This window comes from Vombatus ursinus, unplaced genomic scaffold, assembly GCF_900497805.2.
Source record: "Vombatus ursinus unplaced genomic scaffold, bare-nosed wombat genome assembly UNPS02000577.1, whole genome shotgun sequence".
NCBI lineage: Eukaryota > Metazoa > Chordata > Mammalia > Diprotodontia > Vombatidae > Vombatus > Vombatus ursinus.
In genome coordinates, this window is record NW_020940355.1 from 28048845 (window position 1) to 28073273 (window position 24429).

The following is a 24429-nucleotide window of genomic DNA, read 5'->3' on the forward strand; positions in this document are numbered from 1 at the left end:
GAAAATGGGAGCCATCTCCTTCAAGCTTCTATTTTCCCTGACTCCCCACCTAAAAATCCCTCAACATCTCTACTCATCCTGATGAGGCCTTTCTTACCAAAACCAACCCCTCTATCCCCTTTACCTTTGTTCTTGATCTGTTTCTTTCTTAATCTCCTCCAAGAGCTCTGTGCCCCTCTGTCCCCTGTCGCTCTCTCTATATCTCTGTCCCTTTTCCCCTTAACTTTCATAACCATGGCCCTCTTCCAATTCTCCTCCTAGCTATCTGTTGTTTCTTTGTCTTCTTTGCTGGCTCATCATCACCTCCTACTATCCCTGGGTATTCTCCAAGGCACTGTCTTAGACTGGCTTTTCTTCCCTCCTTATACAAACACTTAAAATTCTCATCAGCTCCCAGAGGTTCCAGCATTATTTTTATGCAAAAGACTTTAAATATCAAGCTAATTAACAGCAAATGTTATTGGAGAGATTCAGGTTCCAGTGAGCAGTGAACATAAACAAGAACATTGCAAGTAACCCTTAACCAGAGGAATAACTTGAGAGGTGGGAAAGGACAGAAGCACTTTGGCTTCAGCCTTAGTCTCATACCTCCCCCTTTGGCCAGAAGGGAGGGCATTTTGAGCTTCAAAGGATCTAGAGGAATCTTGATATCTTTTTGTTTTATTTTGTTTTGTTTTATTTTATTTTATTTTATTTTCCAAATTCTCTCCCTCCCCCAACCATTGAGAAGGCAAGAAATACAAATATGAAATCGAGCAAACAAATTTCTGTATTAGCTCATGCCTCCCCTACCCTCCACATACACACACACAAAAAAAAGAAAAACAAAAAAAGAAAGAGAAAAAAATGCTTCAATTGACACTCAGAGTCCATCAGTTCTTTCTCTGGAAGTAGATGGCATTTTTCATCATGAGTATCTTATAATTGTGGTAGTCATTGTGTTAATCAATTACTAAATCTTTCACAGTTGATTATCTTTACAATATTGCTATTACCCTGTAAACTGTTTTCCTGGTTCTGCTCCTATCACTTTGTATCAGTTCATACAGATTCTGAAATCATCCCCTTCATCATTTCATAAAGCACAATAGTATTCCATCACAATCTCACAAACCTCAGCTTGTTCAGCCATTCCCCAATTGATGTCCATACTTTCAGTTTCTAATTCTTTGTCACCACAAAAAAAGAGCTGCTATAAATATTTTTTGTACATATGGTTCCTTTTCCATTTTTATTTTAATCTCTTTGGAGTATAGACCTAGTAGCAGTATTGTTAGGTCAAAAGGTATGCACAGTTTAATAGCGTTTTTTAAACATGGTTCCAAATTACTTTCCAGAATGAACTAGTTCACAGTGCCAACAGTGCATTAATGTGCCTATTTTCCCATATCCCCTCCAGCATTTATCATATTCCTTTTCCTTTATCTTAACCAATCTTTTGGCATGAAGTACCTCAGAGTTGTTTTAATTTGCATTTCCCTAATTATTAATGATTTACAGCATTTTTTTTATGACTATTGGTAGCTTTGATCTCTTCTTCTGAAAACTGCCTGTTCATATTCTTTTTCTATTTGTCATTTGGGGAATTGCTGCTATGATTTTTAATTTCTCCTCTTATCATTGGTGAACTAATATCATCATCCAAGACAGTAGTATCTGGTGGCAGGGTCTTCTCTGGGAGCCAAGAACAAAATGCATGCATAGTCAAAACTCTACTAAGAAGAGCAAAAAACCTATACCATGCCTAAGGGGATCTTTTTGAGCATCTCCTCAAGGGGAGAAAAGGACTTCCAGAAACCAGGATCTGTGAGTCACCTCTATACCACGTTTGTTCTCTAAAATTGAGCCCACTCTCCTCTAGTGGAAAGTGTGTCACAGTGTATGTGTTGTACCAACTATTCATATTGTACTTCCTTAGCAAATAACCCTTTCTAAAAGCTACTTAAGTCTGGGTAACTGAATGATTTTTAACTAAAATTCTTGGGGGGAGAGAGAGAAGAATAGGGAAGCATACTAGCAGAGATACTCCCCAAATCCTCTGGGGCACTGCTAGAGCTCTGAAGGGATAGAATATACACATTCTAGGGGTCCACCTCATGAGTGTGAGTAGGAATTGGGAGAATCCCCTCCCCCAAGCATGTGTTACACTTGAAATATTTTTGTTTGTGTTAATGCTCTCTCTCCTCTCCCCTTTTCATCCCAATTGAATATGAACTCCTTGAGGACAAGATCTGTTTTGTTTATGTTTTTGTATTGCCAGTACCTGTTACAATTCCCTGAACCCAGCAGGTAATTAATAAATTTTGAATTTAATTGAATCAATGCAATCAGTACAATGTCATTTGGGAACAGAAAAACTTTACCATCAGTAAAATGCATAATTCATAGGGAGAAGAAAGCAAGTATGACTCTCACTTTCCATTTCCAGTCAGTTTCTTTCAGTGCTCTTCCAACTCTATTTAAACCCTCCCCCTGACTGTAATAAAAACAATATACCTCCTGCCTTCCATCATTCTTGCCTTTTTTGCCCTCAGTTCTAACAGGGTGAGGTCTATACAGTCAAAATTAAATGCATTCTTGCCATTTCAATCCTTGGAAAATTGATCATTGTTAATGACTCGTATGTGACAGATAGGGAACACAGCCTCTCAAATTAATTGAAGTAAGGCAAGGAATGAGGAAAGAAAGAGGTTAATATCAGAAAATGGAATTAAGTCCATCTTGCCAAATAACAACAACAAAAGACTTTCTAAATAGCTTCCATCAAAGCAATATGTTTTTACTAATTATAAATTCTTGAGCATCACAATTTTAATGAGCATAATTACATGGAAAATAAGCCATAGGAACTGAAAACTGAAGCAAATTATAAAAATTATGACTTGGCAGGTAACCTGAAATATGTAATAATTATTACTGGAATTCCAGCCCTGATGGAAAGAGAATGGGAAAAGATTGAAGTATATAATCTTTCTCTAGGTCCAACCTCTACTCTTGTACCTATTTAATAATCTGAAAGAGGAAAGATGCAAGAAAGAAGTGTGATACAGATTATGGGAGATGGGAGAAGATGGGAAGACAGTGGATCTGTGAAAGGAGAAAATGAGTATCATCAATCAGACCTTTCATTGCAGGTATGTATTCTAGTGTGTAAATGCAACACTGTGAGCAGTTTTTTCTTTAGTGAGAGAATCTTTGGCAAATATGCATTTCTTTCAAATTGGTCAGTGCTAGTTCCTAAGATTATAAGAGTTTCTACTTACCAAATTCTGCTTGACCAGTTAGCTTGGTGGTTATGTCCATTCCATCAGCAACTTCTGCATTCAAGTAACTTATAGAGGTGGCATGAAGTATAATTAGGCAAGAATGCATGAGGTCCCTTCTTCCCTTCATGTGCAACAATAGTGACAATTAATCTTTCAGGTTCCTTGAGCTAATATTAAACTAGTCTTCCTAAACAACTTCATTTTGAAGATGAAAAAGATGATGCTATTAGTTGATTAAGACTATGAACTATTAAAAATATTTGTATTATAAAATACTATACAGAAACCTAGCTATAGGACAGACATTTAAATTGATAATCTTAGAGGTTTTCATGCATTTCAGTTAACATCAGACTCAACATTTATTAAGTGCCTACTATGTGCCAGGCACTGTACTAAGGATTAGAAATACTAAAACAAAGACCAAAAAAAAATCCCAAAACCACAAAAAATCCTGCCTTCAAGGATCTCCCACAATCTGCTACAGTAAATAAATTCAGAAACTTTAAGCTATTTTTTTTCACATTCCTTAATCATGAAATCTTAATAAAGGCATTAGCAAAGGACTTAAAGGAAGAGTTATCACTAGACAGCATTACAATACTCTGTTTCATATCTATGCTTCATTCACAAGGTAGACGTGATAACCAGAGATATAACTAATAACTTTTTGTGCTTTGGACCAAAATGCACCTCCCGGTGTTTCTCTTCCAAGTGATTGAGAAGTAGAACCTTGGTGGTTTCAGAGACAATCAAGGCTTCTGTTGGAAGTGTTCAAGAGAATGGTTCTCCAACCTTGACGTGAACTCTTTACCACAATGTGGAAAATAGAAGCCATTACAATGGCCATTTAATGTGACCAAAGAGAAATCATCCCTTGGCTTGGCCCAGGGTCCTTTCCTCTATATTTCTTTTCCACAGAGTTGACTGTGCCTGTTTGATACTTTTGTCTCTACTGGGCAAGTTTCTCCTTTCAGCGAGTAGATATATCTTTTCCCACCTTTCTTAATTTTCTATAGATAATAAGATTAATTTCAACAAGTAGAAGTGTTAGCATGTAGTATTATGTATGGAAAGTAGGAGGTTGGGAGTGTGGAATGGGTGAAATATTTTAAATGGCCTTAATCTGACTTTGAGTCCAATAGAAGTTTAATAACTTGCCCAAGGTAACCTAGGTAGTAAAGTAAATTTTACTTAATTTCTTCATCTGTAAAATAAGGAGATTGGATTAAATGATCTCTAAGATCTTTTCCAGCTTTGAGATTTTATTATCTGTGAAACTGATTAAATTCAGAAAATTAAATTCAGGATAGCTCTCATAAATCAAAAGCTTGTACCTTACTGAAATTACTGAAAGCAAATGCTCAGAACAGTGGAATACATGAGATGCAAAGATAAGTTTTTGTCATGTATTTTAATTAAGGATTCCTGACAACTTCATAAGTATTTATTAAATGCCTTCTATGTGAATTAGCACTGAGGCATATCATGATGATACATGTGAGAGATTATAAAATACAATTCCTGCTCTCAAGGAGTTTATAGTCTCATTGGAAAAATAAAGTGTAATCCTACTCCTGCCCAAGCTTGGGTCAGTTTTGTCGAGAAATTGGCTTGTGTTGTGTAAACAAGAGAGACAACTCTTAATTGGCTGAAAGAATTTGGAGTGTGATGCTATTTAAGGGATTTATTTCAACTTGTTGCAGGGACTTTGGAAAGATTTTGGGGACACACATGGAAAGGGGAACATCTAGGGAGGTTATTGAGAGAGACAGACTTTTGAATAGTGGACTAGACCAATGCCATCATGTTCCTTGATCTCCAGGATTTGCAGTTGTAGAGACTGCTAAGAGTGGCCTTTCTCTAAGATTGTTCTTTCTCCTGGTTTGAACTCAGATCTTATCTCATTCCCAGCTGATGAACTCATTCACTCCTGTGTATTTGTTAGTATATTTTAATCTGTAGAACTCCAATTTCAGTTTGCTATTTTGCTTGGGAAAATGGGTTTATTCAATTCATGACTTACTACGTTTCATTCATTTGACAAGCATTTGGTAGAAGGGTTTAAGTAGGCAAATGAAGGTAAGGATTATCCTTAAAAGCGATCAAGGGAGTGTTTTTCCTCCTTAATTCCTAACACTGTACCTCTAGACTACAGATGTTTAGTAGGTGAGAGAGAGATGTAAGTCTAACTTGTAACCATTCTTAGAAACTGTAGTGTGTATGTGCTGTATGCTGGTGGCATCAACGTGGTTTTTCTCCTACTTTCTAAAAAGATAGGCCAGACCTCATCTATACACCAGAAGGGACATGTCTAAATATTTAGAAAATCTTACACCCACACACACACACACACCCACACACACACACACACACACACACACACACACACACACACGCTTTACAGAGACATATAGACATGAAGCAATTAGGTAATTCTACATCACCTTTTTTATTATAGTTAAATGATAAAATAAGCAGTGCAAATAGTAAGTGCCATAGGACTTCAAAGGCTGTCAAGAATGAACTTGAACTTGTAGGATTTAGGGGTGGGAGGAGGAACAGGGGGAAGATGTTTTAGGCAACAGAGTGACATTTAAGTGCCTCATACAGGTCATCAACACCCCAAAATGAAATAGTTAATCTTATAGGTAATCTTCAATGAATAACTGATTTAGTATTGGTGTGGAATGAGGAAATGGAATTATATCACACACAAAAGGAACTTATCAAAATATTTGATATTCATAACAATTATTTCTCTTCATTTTGTTATAGGAAACAATACACATATGATTCTCATTCCTTTTCCTGTTTAATAATCGTAGTCTCAACTAACAATAGGAAATTAAAATATTTTCCCCATATATGGATACCTTATATACTCATATATTCCATAGAAAACAGCAAACAAAAGCATACACCAACAATGTCCTTGAACTAGGGATTCATATATGGTCAAAAGGACATTTTAATCTCATACTCATACACCATGGGTCTGTACCTACCCTCTATTTTTTTTTTTTGTTCTGAACATAACAAAAATTTCGTGGATTTAAAAATGAAAGAGATTATGGAATTACAAATCCAACCTTCTCATTTTTAATAATAATAATAATAAGTATGATTTATATAGCACTTTGAGATTTACAAAGCACTTTACAAATATTTTAAATTATCTTCCTAACAACCCTGGGAGGTAGGTGCTATTACTGTCCCCATTTGACAGATAAGGAAACTGAAGACAAACAGGGTAAGTGACTTGCCTAGGGTCATACAGCTAGCAAGTATCTGAAGCTGCATTTGAACTCAGGTCTTCTAATTCCAAGTTCAACCCTCTACCCACTTTACCACCTAGCTGTCCCCTTTCCTTTTACATTAGGAGGAAACTCAAGCAGTTTAAGAGACTTGTCCACTATCAGACAGGCAGTAAGTTGTTGTTGTTCTTGATCTTTCATTCTCAAAGAGGACTAGTGACATCATGAAGGTGATGTCTCGACTTGAGAATGAATTGGATTTAAGTGAGGCAGAGCGTCAAAAGGTCATCAGCCTCACTCGGTCCTCAGGAGTCATTAAAATCCAGTGGCAAGACAAAAGTCAAGATGACCAGCAATGGCTCAGTGGGTAACTTTGGCCTATTTAAATTAAGGTCTTTCCCAGGTCTCGGTTTGTCTGAGGCCATGACCATTCAATGACTAAGGGCTAGGTAAGTTTTGAGACAAAAAATGGCCCAATTTACCATGACAACACTATCAATCTAGGATGGGAAGATCCTTAGAGATAGTCCAGGTTTCTGGCAAGAACAGAAAAAAACAATTGCTATTTACCTTCATTCTAAGCCATCAAAACCTAAATAATGAGCCACAAAGACTTGGTTTGGGGGCTATTATTGGCCATTCAACGAGAGCCAGAGTGATTTGGGTTTAAAGGCTAGTTAAGTAGCCCCATTTGAAACACAATGGGCTTTTTTAAAGCCTGTTTTTTCAGAGCTATATTTCAAGAAATCATAAATGAAAACTGCACAGGACAAAAAATAAATTGTTCTAGCTGTTTTGAAAAAGAAAATAATAATAAATAGAATTTCTATTAAAATCTAGGCTCTAAACTCTAACATGTCTTACAAAATATAAGCAACCAAGAATTATATTCTTATGTACAGAGCATCCACATGTAAAGAGGGGGACCACATTTGACAAAGAGAAGGAGGAAGAAAAAGAGGAGGAGGAAGAAGAGAAAGAGAAGGAAAAATAGCAGCATTCCCCGACTTCTCCTTGAATTGGTAGGTTGGATCCCCAGAGGACAGCTACTACTACGCTCAAATAACATGGTAAAGACAGTTAATGCAAAACATTCTCCTAAAACCTGGTTCACTTCTTCCCACAAATACACACAGCATCCATGGGAGGAGCAAGCGTAAACTTAGACCATAATAATAGTGAGGCAAATATGTAAGAAATAGTGTGTAGTAAGTAGCAGAGCCACGTCCTCTGATTCTTAATCCGTTGTTCTTCCTTTTATACCACAATGACTGCATTGGACATTACACATATTGGATATTACACACAATGGATATTATGCATCCATTAAAACTAAAAGTCTCCATAAAAGATTAAAAATCTCACATAAACTGAGAGGCCGGGGCACTGAAGCTGCACTGTATAACTAATTGAGAGCCTTTCAGAATACATTGACATTCTCAGCAAACACTTAAAGATCATACTGAGAGTACCATATCATCAGCACACCCAGCTATTCAGGGCTATGACTCTCAGTACCAACAAGGGAAAAAGAATGAAGGTGTTAAACAATCCAACAATAACTCAGTAATCCAATCAAATGCTATCCAATAGGTTAAGTTAATACACATAAAACATTTTACTCACTTCTCCCTTGTAGTTGTACTTGCCCTTTAGGATCTTCCTATAAAGTCTTATGTGGTTTTCATCCTCAAATGGCAGGGAGCCACTCAGTAAAATGTACGTTATTACTCCAAGGGCCCACATATCCACTGCGTTTGTGTATGGTTTTCTGGACAGAATCTCTGGTGCAATGTATTCTGGTGTCCCACAGATAGTATTCATGGACCAGTTACCATTTTTGTTACCAGAGTGTGCCAACCCAAAATCTGTGATTAATATCTTTGACTCTGCCCCTGGGTGATAGTATAAGAGATTTTCAGGCTTCAGGTCCCTGTGAGTTATTTGCAAACTGTGAAGATACCTTAGTCCATCGACAACCATCTTGAGGATTATGATGGCATCCCTCTCTGTGAATGTTCCCTGGGAAATAATTCGATCAAAGAGTTCTCCTCCTGTAGCCAGTTCCATCACTATGTAAACTCGATCCTGGGCTTCAAAGATCTCTATGAGCTGGACAATATTGCAATGACTGACTCTCTGGAGGACACTCAGTTCCGATTCACATGCTTCTCTGCCTTCCTTTACGCTGGTTTCCACCATTTTTATCGCAAAGGGCTTCTTTGTGACTCTTTGCTCCACTCTCACAACCTTGCTGAAACTGCCTCTTCCAATAAGAGCCTGGATATCATATCTATTGAAAAACAGATATACCTGTCATCCATCTAAAATAATTGTTCTCAAACATATCTAGGATCCCTAGAGGGACTTTCTTCCCAATCTTCATCCTGTAATATATACATCTACAAAAGGGAAATTAAATTTTTTAAATTAGTTCATTTTCTATAGCAATTTGAGATTCATAAAATATTCTCCGTTCAACCTTGTGAAGTAGGTATTATTGTTGTTGTAGTAGCCATTTTACATGAGGAAATTGAAATTCAGAGAAGTGAACTGACTTGCACAGGTCATATAACTAGTATGTGATAGCCAGCACATTAACCCAAGGTTTCAAGACCATTGCTAAAACCAAACCTGATATTGACCATACTGTCTCAGCTGATGTGCTGGTTGGCTTTGCTTCCCTCCACCCCTCTTTTTAAGTCATGTCTCTTTAATCTTTTCATTTTAAAAGTACACAGAAAAGAACAGAAGGTCAGAAAGGAACAATCAGAACAGCTTTGAAAATGACATCTCAAATTTATTAGTCAGTTAGTCATTTATTAGACACTTACTATGTGCCAGGCACTGTGCTAAATGCTGAGGCACAAATTGAGGCAAAAACACAGTCCCTACCTTAAGGAAGTCACATTCTAAATAGAAGGGTAGAGGGAGAGAGAGCAATGTACAAACAACTACATACATACAAGATATATACAGTATAAATGAAAGGTTATTTCAGAGGGAAGCACTAGCAATAGGAAGGGCAAGGGAGGGAATCAGGAAAGATCTCCTGCAAAAAGTGGGATTTGGTCTGAACTGGAAAGGAAGTCAGGGAAGGCAGGAATCAGAGGTGAGCAGGGAAAGCATTCTAGGAATGGGGGTGGCAGTAAAAAGGCATGGAGTAGGGAGATGGAATGTCTAGTACTAGGAAAAGCAAGAAGACCGGTGCTGCTGGATCACAGAGTACATGAAGTGAAGTAAAGTGTGAAAAGACTGGAAAGGTAGGAAAGGGACAAGTGGTGAAGGGCTTTAAATGCCAAAAAGAGGATTTTATATTTGCTCCTGGAAGTAATAGGGAGCCACTGGAATTTATAAAGTAGAGGAGAGCCACATTCAGCTCTCTGTGCTTTAGGAAGATCAATTTGGCAGCTGGCTGGAGCAAGGAGACCACCCTACCAGCTATAATAAGAGCCTAGATCAGAAGTGATTAGGGCTTGCACCAGAGTGGATAGAGTTTTTTTGTTTGCTTTTTAGGCAATTGGGGTTAAGTGACTTGCCCAGGGTCACACAGCTAGTGAGTGTCAAGTGTTTGGTCTGAGGCCAGATTTCAACTCAGGTCCTCCTGACTTCAGGGCCAGTGCTCTATTCACTGCACCACCTAGCTGTCCCAAAAGTGACTAGAGTTTTGAGAAGAGAAGGAAGCATATAAAAGATTTTGGATTTGCCAACATATTGGATATGGGAAGATGAGTGCAAGTGAGGAGTCAAGGATGATATTGAAGTTATGAACTGGGCAACTGAGAGGAATGGTGGTGGCCTTGGCAGTAATAGGGAAGTTGGGCTTAAGGGTTTGGAAGGAAAAATAATGAGTTCTGTTTGGAACATGGCAAGTCTGAGATACCCAATAGGCAGTTGGAGATTCAAGACTGGAGGGCAAGAAAAAAGGTTTGGGTTGGAAAAAAATAGAGTCAAAAATTATCTATATCAAGATAATTGAATACATGAAAGCCACAATTGAACCTATTTTATTGTACATGTAAAATCTTCTTTTTCTTTTCTACTTTGTATAAGGAAATTCTCATTTTTATTTTGTTTACGTTCAAAAAAAAATAAATGAAAAAATGTGCCCAGAAGTATGACTATTTACCTTTAGTGGAAGGGAAAGAGGGTATCAGGTCAGAGGGATGGCTAGAAACAACTTCTTGTTATTAAAAATAATTAACTTTGCTTTCAAGATAAGCTCCTTGAGGGCTGGGAATGCTTACTTTTGCCTTTATAGCCCCACCAATTAGCATAGTGCCAGACACATAGTAGGTACTTAATAAATGCTTGTTGCTTAATTGATTGTAAGTCTCTTGAGAGTAAGAATTACATATAATTCATCTTTGTTATATGCTGTATGCTTTAGGAGAGAAACAGTTACTCAATAAATATTTGTTAAATGACTCAAGGAAGGAAGAAAATTGAACTGTGGCAACAAGCCTGGGGTACATTCTTCAGGACTCAGAAGCTGCTTTACTATCAAACAGTTAAGATTGAAAGGAGTAGCTTTTCACAAGCTCCTGACAACTCCCAATCCCCCATTTGAGAGAATTCTCTGAAGAAAAAATGTTGCTGACACTTGCTATTTCTGAGCAGTAAACACAAGTTTTAGGAGAATGTAAAATCATTATCAATAATATATGTGCTACTCTCTCACAGAGAAAGCAACCCACTCAGGTAGAACAACATCAACTGAAAATAGTTCAAGAGCTCCCTTCCTGACCTGGATTTACTGTGTTTGAGAAATTAAACATTTAGAACATGGAGACAGGCAATGCTAAGCTCAGAATCTTAAAACCTACTCCACTGCTCTTTTCCCCCGTGGTAAACTGTTTTCCATTTAAAGGTGTCAGAGAGAGAGAGAGAGAGAGAGAGAGAGAGAAATGGAAAGAAACATGCAAACCAGTAAATAACAAAAACATATAGAATATTTTAAATCATACTGAAGATCCTACTTTAATTTCAATATTGTTGAAATTGAGGAGGGGAGATTCCCTCAATTTTTTTTTCATTTTTATTATCTCTCTCCCAACTTATTTGTTCCATGTTTTGTACTGCTTACTGAGTAAAAAAAAAAATAATAATGAAATTTCTACTGACTTACTGAAAACATCTTTGTTCTAGGAAATGCTTTTTAATTTTCTGGTCAATTAGTTTATCAAAATAGGTAGTAATTTAACCATCTTCAAAAGATTCTTTCTCCTCTTCCCTTTCTTCTGGTTATTTATTCACACAAATATTCATTGTGTTCTCTGAACACAATCACAGGCAGTTTCATTTCTAACACTTTGTAGACTAAGAAAGCATCTCAAATGCATGTTTTACCTTCCCTCCAAAGTAGATGAAAGCACTTTGCAAATACTAATTTATTGCTTTTCCCCTTGAACTGAAAGACAGACCCATTTGCTCACTAAATTAATCATCAGTTATCAGACAATACCATTTCTGAGGGTCCAACCTCGTTTGCTAAAATAAAGAGTGTTTTAGTCAATAAAGATAAACTGCATTTATTCAGCAAGTATTTTAGGGAGGGCCATGTCATTGGCATTCAAGTGAAAAGGTAAGGTTTTAAGTCTAGCTTTAAAGTGATTGAAATGAAATTGGTTCAAGAGGAATGACAAATGTTCAGCAACAATATGCCAGGTCTTACTACATTATAAAACTTGACCACTATTTTCCTGGATTCTGATTCATGCCTTAATAGATAATAGATTTAGGGGTGGGTAGATAGATAGACATGATAGATAGATCTTGGATTTAGGGCTGGAACTTCAGAGGCCAGCTAATAATAATAATTAGCTTTTATATAGAACTTTAAATTTTGCAAAGTACATGTGTTATCTCATTTGATCCTCAAAACAACTTTGTCATGTAGGTGTGATTATTATCTAGCCTCCCCCCCCTTTGTTTTTTAACAGATGAGGAAACTGAGGCTCAGGGAGGTGAAGAGATAGGATTTGAACCAGGCTCCTTTGACTCCAGAAGTCACAGTCACACACACAAATTCACCAGCTGGCCCAGCTTCTGGTGATGAGCTGTTCTGCTCTTTGGATGACAGTCTATCACTGGGCCCAAAGTTTTGAACCTGGTAGAATCTGCTAGAGTTCATACTTGGCTGCCATGACTTTAGAGAACCCATGGTCATTTCCACAAAATGGGGGAGGGGAAGGAAGTAGGGGAGGAATGCACTTTATTAGAAATACAAAGCCGAATAGTTGAAAAATTTTTAAATTGGATTGACCAGTGAGAGGCATTTCTCAGTGGTCTCTGCTCTTTTCCCACCTCTAGCCAGAACAAAAATAAGGTCATGGCTCCTTTACAGCAAAGGCAAGCAACAATGCAATTTTCCATCTTCAGTATGTTGTAGATTTTAGATTCAGTTCAAATTAACCTCATCCTACAAATTTGGGTTTTCTGAACCTAAAGTCAAAGGTGACACAGGAGAAGAAATAGTAACACAACCTGTATAATAAGTAATATTATGATAAAAATACCATAAGGAAATGAAAATAGTTAGGACTTTAGAACATATGGAAAATGTAAGAACCCAAAAGAGACTCATATAAGGTAATACATGTAAAGTGTTTGGGGAAAAGGGAAGGAAAGAAGCATTTCTATTGCACCTACTATATGCCAGGCACTGTGCTAAGCCCTCTTTACAAATCTCATTTGATCCTCACAATAACTCAGTGAGGTAGGTGCTATTATTATCTACATTTTACAGTTGAGGAAACTGAGACAGAGGTTAGGTCAAATTACTTGCCCAGGGTCCCACCAGTAGTGTCTGAGGCAGGATTTGAACTCAGGTCTTTCTGACTCCAAGTCTATCCCTTTAATCCATGCCACCAGCTGCTCCTAAACCTTAAAGTGCTCATTAATGATGATGATGGACTGGGGGTCAGATTGTCTATGGCATAATGGAAAGATGAAAAACAGACTTTCTCCCTTAATCCAGGTGCTGCCACCCAATAGCTGCTTGACTCGAGGCAAATCACTTAATCACACTGCCTGTTTCCTCACCTGTGAACAGAAGAGGCTGGATTAGATGTGGGGCTTGGATTTACTTACTTTCCAACTCTAAATTCCTCTGACCCTTTTCCCTATAGAATCCCTTTAGGTTCAAAGGTTCTACAGCCTATTCTTTGATCTATTCCAGGTAGAAAGGGAGGGCTTCAGTAGTTTAAATACAGGAAACTAGCGATAAGTGGAGAGATGAAGATTACATTGTACCTAATCTCCCAGTCTTTTTAGGACTAGACGTGATTTGCAGCCAATCAAAACCCCAAGACCTCAGGTCCTCTCTGGTCGAGACCTTAGTTTCTTCATTAGTAAAATGAAAGGATTGTGTGAGACAATCTCAAAGACCGTTGTCTGGCTCTAAATTCGTTAGTGTACATTTCTGAAGTACTGTGATGTTCCATACCTTCTTTTTTCAGAAGGGCCTTTAACGCCTGCCAGTCACCCTCTCCATCCCTGCAGAGAAAAGAGTCGACCCTCTGCCCACCACACCGTGCCCCATAATGCTCAGGGGATCTCTAGGGCGTTTTACCTGGCTGTGACCCGGGGGTCGAACTTGGCCCGGTATCTGGCCACCTGCATTTTCTGAGCGGCCTCTACTGCAGCTTCGCGGGTTCCCCGATGGCCCCTGTGCCCAGCCACTCCCTGCCCCGTCTGAAGTGGACCACAGCTTCCTGTCCCCACTCCTTTTCCCCAGCTCGGGTGAAAGGAAGACCCCGGCAGCTCCGGGACCACTTTGCTACTGGTCCCACAGCCCATAGTCCGTCTCCAGGGGCAAAGCCCCTCCAGGAGCAGCAAATGAGTAAGAGGACAGAAGGGGCTTACACTTCTGAGGCTTCCCAGAGGAACCGCCCGTGTATTCATTCAGGGGACCAAATCCCTTTCTCTCCCCTTATATATTTGGGAGAGGGGGAGGGCACAGGAGGAAGATCTCTGTCACTGCCCCAGGTCCTAGAACTGGTGGTTAGCTGCTGCCCCGGCTCCCCTCCTCCCACTCCCACCACGTCCCCCTGAGTTAGGTTTGGAGCAGGGACTGAGACATTAACCCACGTAGTCACACACACACACACACACACACACACACACACACACACACACACACACGGACGCATCTGCCTCAGCAATTTATCATCCCATATAAGCACAAAGACAGTGACAGCTTTGGCACCTTCCAGTCTAAGATTTTGTTTCGAAAAGACAGTCTCCAATATTTCTCATTTGTAAATGCTTACAGAAACGTTACCCCTGTTATTGGGAGTTGGTAGCACGAGTGGATTGGCTAGGAATCAGGAGACCTGAATTGGAATGTATTATTAGAACTGGCTACTATTAGTTAGTTCTTCACCTTTCTTCCAAAAAAAAAAAAAAAAAAGAGGAATGTGGCCTAATGTCTCTTCCAATTCTGGTATTTTATGATCTCAAAGAACAAGGGGTAAGAACATCACCCCTCTGATAACTAATTGAGCCATTATGAGTTCTGTATTGCTCTCAGAGTCTGAGTGTAATAAAAATGATAGTACCATAAGGTTTGCAAAGAGTTTTCTTCACAATACTGAGGCAGGTAGAAATAATATAATTATCCTGTAATCTTTTTACAGATTAAGAAATTGAGGTTCCAGAGAAGTTAAATGTCCATAGGCACATGGCTAATAAAGAGTGGAATTGGGATTTGAACCTAGGTAAAATCAGGAAAAGTAGTCATCAGGCAATTCCCCCTCTCTGGGATTTTGGTCATTTTTTTCATCTGTGTTTATTGCATTCGTAGTGTACTGGATAGAGCATTTTACTTTGAGTCAGGGAGGCCTGGGTTTGAATCCTACCTGACACACTTAATAGTTTTGTGATCTGTAACCTTAGACAAGTCATTTAATCTCTCTAGGCTTTGTTTTCTTCATCCATAAAATGGGGATAGCATTAGGACCTTACATGTCTCAAATGAGATATTGTATATAAAATACTTTGTAAAATTAGGGTGCTTGTCATTAGTGGCATTTGGCTTGAAAAGATATCATTGTGACTAATTATCATGACTATACTTTGTGAAGGAGATGAAAAAATCCAACTGCTCCCCTTCATTAGAGAAGTGGGGGACTCTGGCTGTGGAACATCACATATACTGTCCGACTCAGCTAATGTCTTGATTGGTTTGGCAGAACAGACTATTCTCATTTTTCCCTCTTCCCTTTTTATTCTTTGTTAGAAGTAATGGCTCCCTGGGTAGGAGAAGAGGAAGGAACATATTTGGAAATGAAGGTAACTGAAAAATAAAAGATACCAATAAAAAAAGAAATTATAGCATAAGAAACCAATAAATAACTGAGACACTAAAACTAAGGCTAAGTGAATCCTAAGCAAAGTATGAGACTTTTCAGATGAAGTCTTAAAAATCAAGGAAGCTCAGAATATATTTTATAAGAAATAGAGGTTTGACCCAAATCTGAAATATATCTTTTCTCCTAAGGTTTCTCTTGAATTATAGGGACAACCATTTATGGAACTCAAGATTCATTTAAACTTAAGAAGCCATTTGAGAGACTTTTATGCTATTAGTAAAAGACATTACTTTCTTTCATTGTAATAATAGTTCACATTTATGTGGCTCTTTAAGGTTTTGTAAAGTGCTTTTCTCACAATAGTCCAAACACTGGAAGGGTAATTATTTTCATTTTATAGATAAGGAAACAGGTTAAAAGAGTATTAAATAACTTTCCCGTCTTCATACAGCTAGTAAATGTCAGTCAGGATTTGAATTCATATCTCCAAGTCAAGGGCTCTTAATGACATGGTCTTCATCAGGAGGCAGTTAGATGACACAGAGGATAGAGCACTGGACCTGAAATCAGGATAGGCCAGAGATAAAAATCTGGCCTCCGATATTTACTAGAGTGAGACCCTGGGAAAATCATTAATGTCTGTCTGCCTTAGTTTCCTCATCTGCAAAATAGGGATTATAATAATATCTAACTCTGGATTGTTGTAAAAATCAAATTAGATAATATTTGTAAAGCACTTGGCAAACTTGAAAGCACTATATAAATGCTAGCTATTATTATAAAAAATCATTTATTTAGCAATAGGCACTTCTATGTGCATAAATAACACCATACAAATCGAGAAGTAACGTCTCTTAGGCGTTACTGGTATAAGAGAGAAGTTGGATGGCAGAACCAAAAAGCATTTCTGCAACTGAGTAACTACTGAGCAACCAAGTGAACTCAATATGCAAGTAGAGAAAATATTAATTTCCTGCATAAACAAAGGGTGGGTGGAGTGTGAAGATCTACCAGGAGAGTAAATGTTCATCATGGATTAATCAGCAGAATTCTTCAGACAGAATGATTTAAATCAGATATTTAATCTTTTTAAAAGATTAAATTAATGTCAAAAAGAAAACTAAGGCTACATTCCAGAATCACTGAATCTGGGAAATAGTGATCAGATTCCTGGGGGCCCGGGCACAAACGTCAGCCCAGGAGGATACAGTACTTGCTCTCCCTCAGACTGGTTTACCACCATGACCAACACAGAGGCAAGGAAGGTGCATTCAGCTGAGCCAGTGCTTTGCCCTTGCTTAGTATCTCTCCGTACTATGGCTAGGTAGACCTCTTTGGAGAGGAGGGGGAAAAAGAGAGAGCTGCGGAAGGGGGGAAAGAAAAAGGGGAAGGAGAAAGGAGAAAGTGGAAGGAAGCGTTTTGTTTGTAGAATTCCCTGTCTCTTCTCTTTCTGGCTATCTTGGCAGGATTGAAATATCCAGGTAGCTTCCATCTTGTGGTGAGGAGAAGCACCCTTAGACTTGCCTAGTATTAAAGGTACAGAGATACAATTAAATGTGCTTGACTGCGTACAGGAGAAAGAGCTGAAGATAGGGGGTAAATTGGTGGGGCTGGGGTTGCAAGTGAAAAATCATGGGTGAGGCTTGCCTGCTTCTAGATGAAAATTACAAGGTCTGAACTTCCAGAATTTTGAGCGGTCTAGGGGTGGGAGACAGATGAAAGGAAAGGGAAGGAAAGTTGATGTAGGAACTAAATGGTTTACAGACTGGAAAGGTGCATGCTAGGTGTGTTGATAATAAACTTCTTTGATTTGTTGGTACTGAGGACCCATATTGCCACATGACAACTATACTTCTCAGTAATCCATGCAGCTGAGATGGCTCTATGCTATCATTTTGAATTATGTTTACACTATTATGTCTTCTAAGCAACCTTTAAGAAAGCAATGGATAAAGAATGAGTGGAGAGTTTTTTCTTTTCTTTTTTCTTTTTTTGACATTTAGTTTTTTTCTTAATTACATGTAAACAAAATTTTTAACATTCATTTTTTAAAATTTTGAGTTCCAAATTCTCTCCCTCCCTGAGAAGGGGTGTTTTTTCTAAGCAGAATAATGGGAGTCAAGTTTAGTATAGTTTCTGTCAGATAGTAGATGCTTAATAAATGTTTATTGATTGATTGAAAATCCAAATATCATCCCTAGAGTGAACACATAGACAGCACCCACAAAGAGATGGAACTAAGGGGTGAGTTGCAGTGAGCTGAGAGCCTGAAAGAGGCACAGGGTACTTGGCAGATAGGCCAGACATTTTCAGTACCAGTAACAAGTCCAAGGTCCTAACAGCTAATTTAACCAGGAACTGGTCCCAATATCTACTCCCTCTTATATGTTTTACACATTTGCATCCTAGTACCTAGGAAATAAACAATAAATGTCTGTGGAACTGAATTGAACTGTTAACAAACCATTCCACTTCCTTTTTTCTCCAAAGGAAATTATACAGGACCATCTATATCAATTCCGTTTTTTTCTTCAAAGCTAAGAATGGAATTCATCTGCCCTCCTAATGAATAAAACTACAATTACCTTGAATGTGGCATTCCGGTTATTAAATCTTACTGAAAACACTAAAGAAATGCACTTTCTAAGAGTCCTTCTTATGTACTGAGATAATGAAACTCTCATTTGAATAAATATTATGATACAGTTTCTAGGATTTGGGATTAAAAATAAAGACAATAAATAGTCTGATAATATTATTCGTGTCCTTCTCTGAATTATGCATGCATATCTACAAATCATTCACACATATCCTATTGGTAAAGAGATTTGTCATATTTATTTATGTATGCAATATATTTTATCCTAAATGGTAAATTAACTATAGAATTAAAACCAGTTTTTTAAACTTTTCTTGTCACCCTGAATTTAGCACATATGCAGTAAGTAGATTGCTATAACTGAAATATTTGAGCCAGCTGAATAAATAGGAGCTGTGCCCAGCACCTTGTACGGTGTCATACCCCTCAGTGGTGCTCAGTAAATATTAATTGAATAAATTGAAGTCAACTTGCAACCCCTAAACAGAAAAATCTCCCCCAAGCTCGATGCCTGTTCATTTCCCAAAACTATCAAAGGCTTTGCTTAGAGTTACTTGCTATTAGCACGTTCCCATTTATAACAACATGCAATTTAGCTTTCTATTGAATTATTCAATGCAGATTCTGTGCTTCTCCCTACACAACCTCCTAAATTCACTTTGGCACCAGAGCTGGAAATCAACACAGCTGAGCAAATCCTAGAATAAGTATTCTGGAAACACAGAGACTCTGAGTCCAGAGCCTCTCTAGGCCAAGTCCCTGAATTTCTTTTAAGTAAGAGGCTTCCTTCTTAAAAGGTATCTTCACTGTTTCCCACTCAAGTGTCCTTATTATATGTTTGTTTTTTTTAAACTAGTCTTGTTGGGGACAGCTAGGTGGCGCAGAGGACAGAGCACTGGCCCTGGAGTTGGGGAGACCTGAGTTCAAATGCCACCTCAGATAAGACACTAGCTGTGTTACCCTGGGCAAGTCACTTAACCCCAATTGCTGACCACCCCCCCCCCAAAAAACCCCCAAAAAACTTGTCTTCTTGCTGTTCACACAAGGCACTCTATCTTCTATCGTTCTAGGCTCCCATACCTGTAATACTAACTCTGTTTATTTCCACCTCTTAGAATCCCTAGTTTCCTTCAAAGCACAGTTCCAGGGCCACCTTCTACATGAAGTCTTTCATGATTCCTCTAGCTGATTGTGCTCTTCCCCCCCCCCATTACTTTGGGTCCTTTTCTTTGCTTTTTCCTCTTTTTAAGTTTTTAAATTTATTTGTAACTTAATACAAAATAAAAAAAGAAAAAAAAATTGCCACATACACAGCAGAACATAAGAAAGGATTCAATATAAAGCAATAAATTTCCATTTCAGGAAAACCTATATAATAAATACTACACATTATTTTCAAAGCTGTCAATCTTTTCTTTGCTTCCTAGTCAGTTTTCTTTTGTTCTCTGTTGTGCCCTTTTTACTTTATTCTCCCCCCACAAGAAGGCTACAATTAAGCATGAATACACACACACATACACATATATACATATATATAGATATCATAACATACACATGTATATACACATATACACTCAAATACATGTATGTAAGACAATATCATGCTTATTTCTACTTATCATCTGTTTCTCTGTAGGCAGAGAGCACCTTCCTTCATAAGTCCAAGTCTTTCCATATTGTTCTAAATCTACCAGTTCAGCATTTCCTATACCACAGCAATATTCCAACCCAATCACATCCTTTCTGAGAGACTGTCTATGAAAGTTTTTTTTTAGCAATTTTCTGCATTCTTCCTATTCTTGACTACCTAGTTTTTATTTATACAAGAAAATTTTAATTTAAAATAATCAAAATTATCCACTTTATACTTCAACACTGCTCTCACCTTATAATATGGTTTAAGGCCTGATATTACTGAATCTAGTTCCTTCACCTCTTTTTTCCCCTGGTTTTCTTGAAGTTCCTAAGCCTCTGCTCTTCCAAATGAACCCTGTTATTATTTTTTTCTGACTCAGTAAGGTAATTTTTTAGTAATTTAATTGGGATGGCATTACATAAATAGATTATTTAGGTAAAATTGTTATTTTTTATTATATTGGCTTTAGCTACCCATGGCAATAAATATTACTTCAATTATTTAGATTTAACTTTATTTGTATAAAAGGTGTTTTGTGTTTATATTCATATAGTTCCTGTATCCGTTTTGGCAGATATACTCTCAGATTTTTTTATACTGCCTAGTTATTTTATATGGTCTAAAACAATATTGGTTAATATGGCTGACACAGTGTAGTTTCCCTATTTTTCTCTTTTGATTAAATCTATTTTAGCTTTAACCTTGTCAGAAATTATGACTACTACCCCTGCTTTTTTACTTAATAAATTCTATTCCTGACCTTTATTTTATATTTATATGTATCTCTCATTTTTATAACATTTCCTGAAAGCATCATATTGTTGAATTCAAATTTTTAATCTGCTTTCAGTTTTCATTTTATGAGCAAATTCATCCCATTCACATTCTAATCTATAATTACTTGTGTATTTTCCTCCTTCCTATTTTTTCTTACTATCCTTCTCACTCTATTCCTATCCCTCCTCATTCCTCTGCTTTACTTCTACCTACTACCTTGCCCTCCTATTCTTTAACCTACCCCCCTCCAAGAATCCCTCCCTTTTCCTCTCCCTCTACTTTATCCCTTTGCCTTCTCATTTCTTTCTGAATGTAGATTTTTATATCCTTCTAGATATATATGTTGTTCCCTCTTTATCCCATTCCCGTTAATCTACACACCCTTCTTTACCCCCCTTATCCTTTTCTCTCGCTCTCTTATTTCTCTATAGAGTAAGAAGATTTTTACACCCTTCTAAACTTATGTGCTGTTCTCTCTTTAACAGATCTGATGTAAAGTTCCAGAACTACCAGCCCACCTCCCCCATCTAATTCCTCTATATCAGTTCTTCCTTAAACACCTCATTTGTATGAGATAATTACTCTTTTTACCTTTTCCTATACCATTTTGCTTTTTAGAATCACATCATACTCAGCTCTGCCCCAATCTTTCTTTCAAACTACCCAATTACTAATGACACTCTTAGACATATGATTTATATTTCCATGTATAAAAAGTAAACAATTTGTCTTATTGAGTCCCTTGTAAATGGTCTTTATATTTCCCCTGAATCTTAAGTTCTGGTCTTTCAGCAACAAAATCCTGAAAGTCTGTCAATTCGTTTAATATCCATTTTTTTTCTTCAGGATTATACTTAACTTTGCAGGGTATGATATCTTTGGCCACAACCCCAGTTCTTTTGCTCTTTAATATATAGTGTTCCAAGACCTGTGGTCTTTTAGCGTAGCCACTGCTAGGTCTTGTGTAATTCTAATTGTGGCTCCACCATATTTGATTTTTTTTCTTGTTGCTAATAATATTTTCTCCTTTACCTGTGGATTTCAGAATTTGTTCTATAGGTTTTCATCCTAGGATCTCTTTTAGGTAGTGATTGGTGGTTTTTTCCTATTTCTACTTTGCCCTCTTTTTCTAAAACTTTAGGGCAATTAAAAAAATATTTCTTGTATTGTTGTATCAAGATTCTTTTTTTATCATAGCTTTCAGGTAGTCTGATTATTCTTATGTTTTCTTTTCTTGATCTGTTCTCTAGATCAGTTGTTTTTCTTATGAAATGTTTCACATTCTCTTCTATTTTTTTCATTCTTTTTATTTTGTTTTATTATCTTTTGTTCTCTTATAATGTTGTTGGCTTTTCCTTACCCAAATATAACTTTCAAGGAGTTGTTTTCTCCCTTAAGATTCTGGATCTCCTTTTCCAGTTGGTTGACTTTCTTTTCATAATCTTCTTGGTTTGCTTAGGTTGTTTTTTGTTTTTTAGCTCAATCTCTCTTATTTTATATTTAGTCTTTTATGAGTTGTTCTAAGAATCCTTTTTGGGCAGGTGACCATTTGATGTTACTCTTTGGGGTAGGAGAAGTTTTGGGTTTTTTTTGCTTCACTTTATTTTTTATGCTGTACATACTGATATATGGACTTGTATCCCTAGCTGACTAGTACAGAACCTAACACATAGTAGGCACTTAAATCATGCTTTCAGACTGATTAATCAGCACTCTTCCTGCAATTTATCCTCTTAATGAGTTGCCTGTGGCACTGAGAAATTAATTAATTTCTCCAGTGTCTCACAGATGATCTGTATGGAGGCAGAAATTGGACCCTTCTTAACTCTAAGGCCACCTGACTATCCACTTTTTTACCTTGCCTCTATCATAGTAGATACTTAAAGGGGAAGCTAGATGGTGCAATGGTTAGAGCACTGGCCCTGAAGTCAGGAGGACCTGAGTTCAAATCCAGCCTCAGACCAAACTCTTGACACTTACTAGCTGTGTGACCCTGGTCAAGTCACTTAACACCAATTGCCTAAAAATAAAATTTTTTTTAAAAGTACATGGTCTTGTTTTAAATCTTCAGTCTGCTATAGGGTTTAGTCATGTCTGCTAGTAGGAGTGAAGAAAAAAGACCTGTGGTAATTGTGGAATCTGTGGGGAACTCCATTTCTGACACCTCTCTGATTCTGAATTATGCCTACATTTTCAAAACAAAGAAAGAAGTTCAAAAGGGAGGGTTTGTTGTAGATAAAATGAGGCATTAGCTCCATTTAGGGTGATTCCCCTTGGAGCACCTGGGAGTTTGCTTTTTCCTTCACATCTTCTTCCGTTTGAAAGGCCTCCTGCTGAGGTTAATTTTCTTTAAAGCGATCCTACCACTGAAACATCAGTTTGAAGGTGTTCATTTTATCAGCTTCCCTCTCCCTATGGTGCAGATGGAGGGTTTGCAATGAAAAGTGGCATGGGGCTTCTTCCTTTAAACTCATCCCACAAGCCATAGGACATGTTGACAGAGCAGTCCGGAGAGCTTCCCCGCCCCCAACCCCACAAACAAATAATAATGAACCTTGAAGTAGGACATCGGTGTGAAATGAAAATGCTGAATACTTTGTCACTTTCATCACTACCCCATGGCAAGGACTCTTTCACTTCCTACTGCAATCTCTGATTGAGGCCAAGCAGTTGCAATGACTCAGGAAAAAAATCTTGAATGGTTTTTCAGAGATAACAGCAAATTGTTTTGTTTTGTTTGGGTCTAACATATTTACGAAATAGCTATGCTTACTAGCTGTGTGACCCTGGGCAAATCACTTAACCCTGATTGCCTTAAAAAAAAATAGTGGGGCTAGGTAGTACAGTGGATAGAGTACTGGCCCTAGAATCAGGAGGACCTGAGTTCAAATCCAGCCTCAGATACTAACCACTGAGTGACCCTGGGCAAATTCCTTAACCCTCAACTTGCTTCAAAAAAAAGAAAAAAAAAAAGGAAGGGGGGAAGAAATAGCTATGCTCACCTTCTATAAGGAAAATTAAAGAGCTTTATAGTACATTTTAAGTTTTAAAGGTTTTCTTTAATACACATGCAAAAAAGGGAAATATTCATAACTGACCATCACTTAGTTATATTAGGGCAGTTCATAGGATCATAGATTGAGAGCTGGAAGGTACCTTAGAGAACATTAAATCCAAACCCTTCATTTTATAGATGAATAAACTGAGGCCCTCTTAAGTGAATTGTCCAGTGTCACATAAGTAATACATATCTAAAGCAGAATTTGAACTCAGGTCTTTGTTACTCGAGATCCAGTAGCCTATCCACCACAAGTTCTGATTCTGATCTTGGTTGCCATCAGCTTAAGTGGCAAAATTAGCTCTTCCAATGTGCTCGTGCTCTAATGTTTCATAAAATAGCCCTGAACTCAAAGCAAGATCACCTGGGTTCTAGTGCTGTTTCTGTCACTTGAAAGTTGTGTAATGTCAGACAAGCTACTTCACTTTTCTCTGATTTGTTTCCTTCTCTGCAAAATAAGGAGAATATTATTATTGTACCATAAGAGATTAACCTGAAGAGAAAACAGGGTAAGCTGATGCA

General features: G+C 37.6%; 1 protein-coding gene across 1 annotated transcript in view; it reads right to left on the minus strand.

Moving 5' to 3' along the window:
* PSKH2 (protein serine kinase H2) overlaps window positions 1–24429 on the minus strand; it is a 38194-nt gene that overhangs the window by 12168 nt on the left and 1597 nt on the right. Inside the window, exon 2 of the mRNA XM_027870390.1 lies at window positions 8150–8816. Within this exon, the coding sequence (XP_027726191.1) occupies window positions 8150–8816 (667 nt within the window). The remainder of the gene's footprint in view (window positions 1–8149; window positions 8817–24429) is intronic.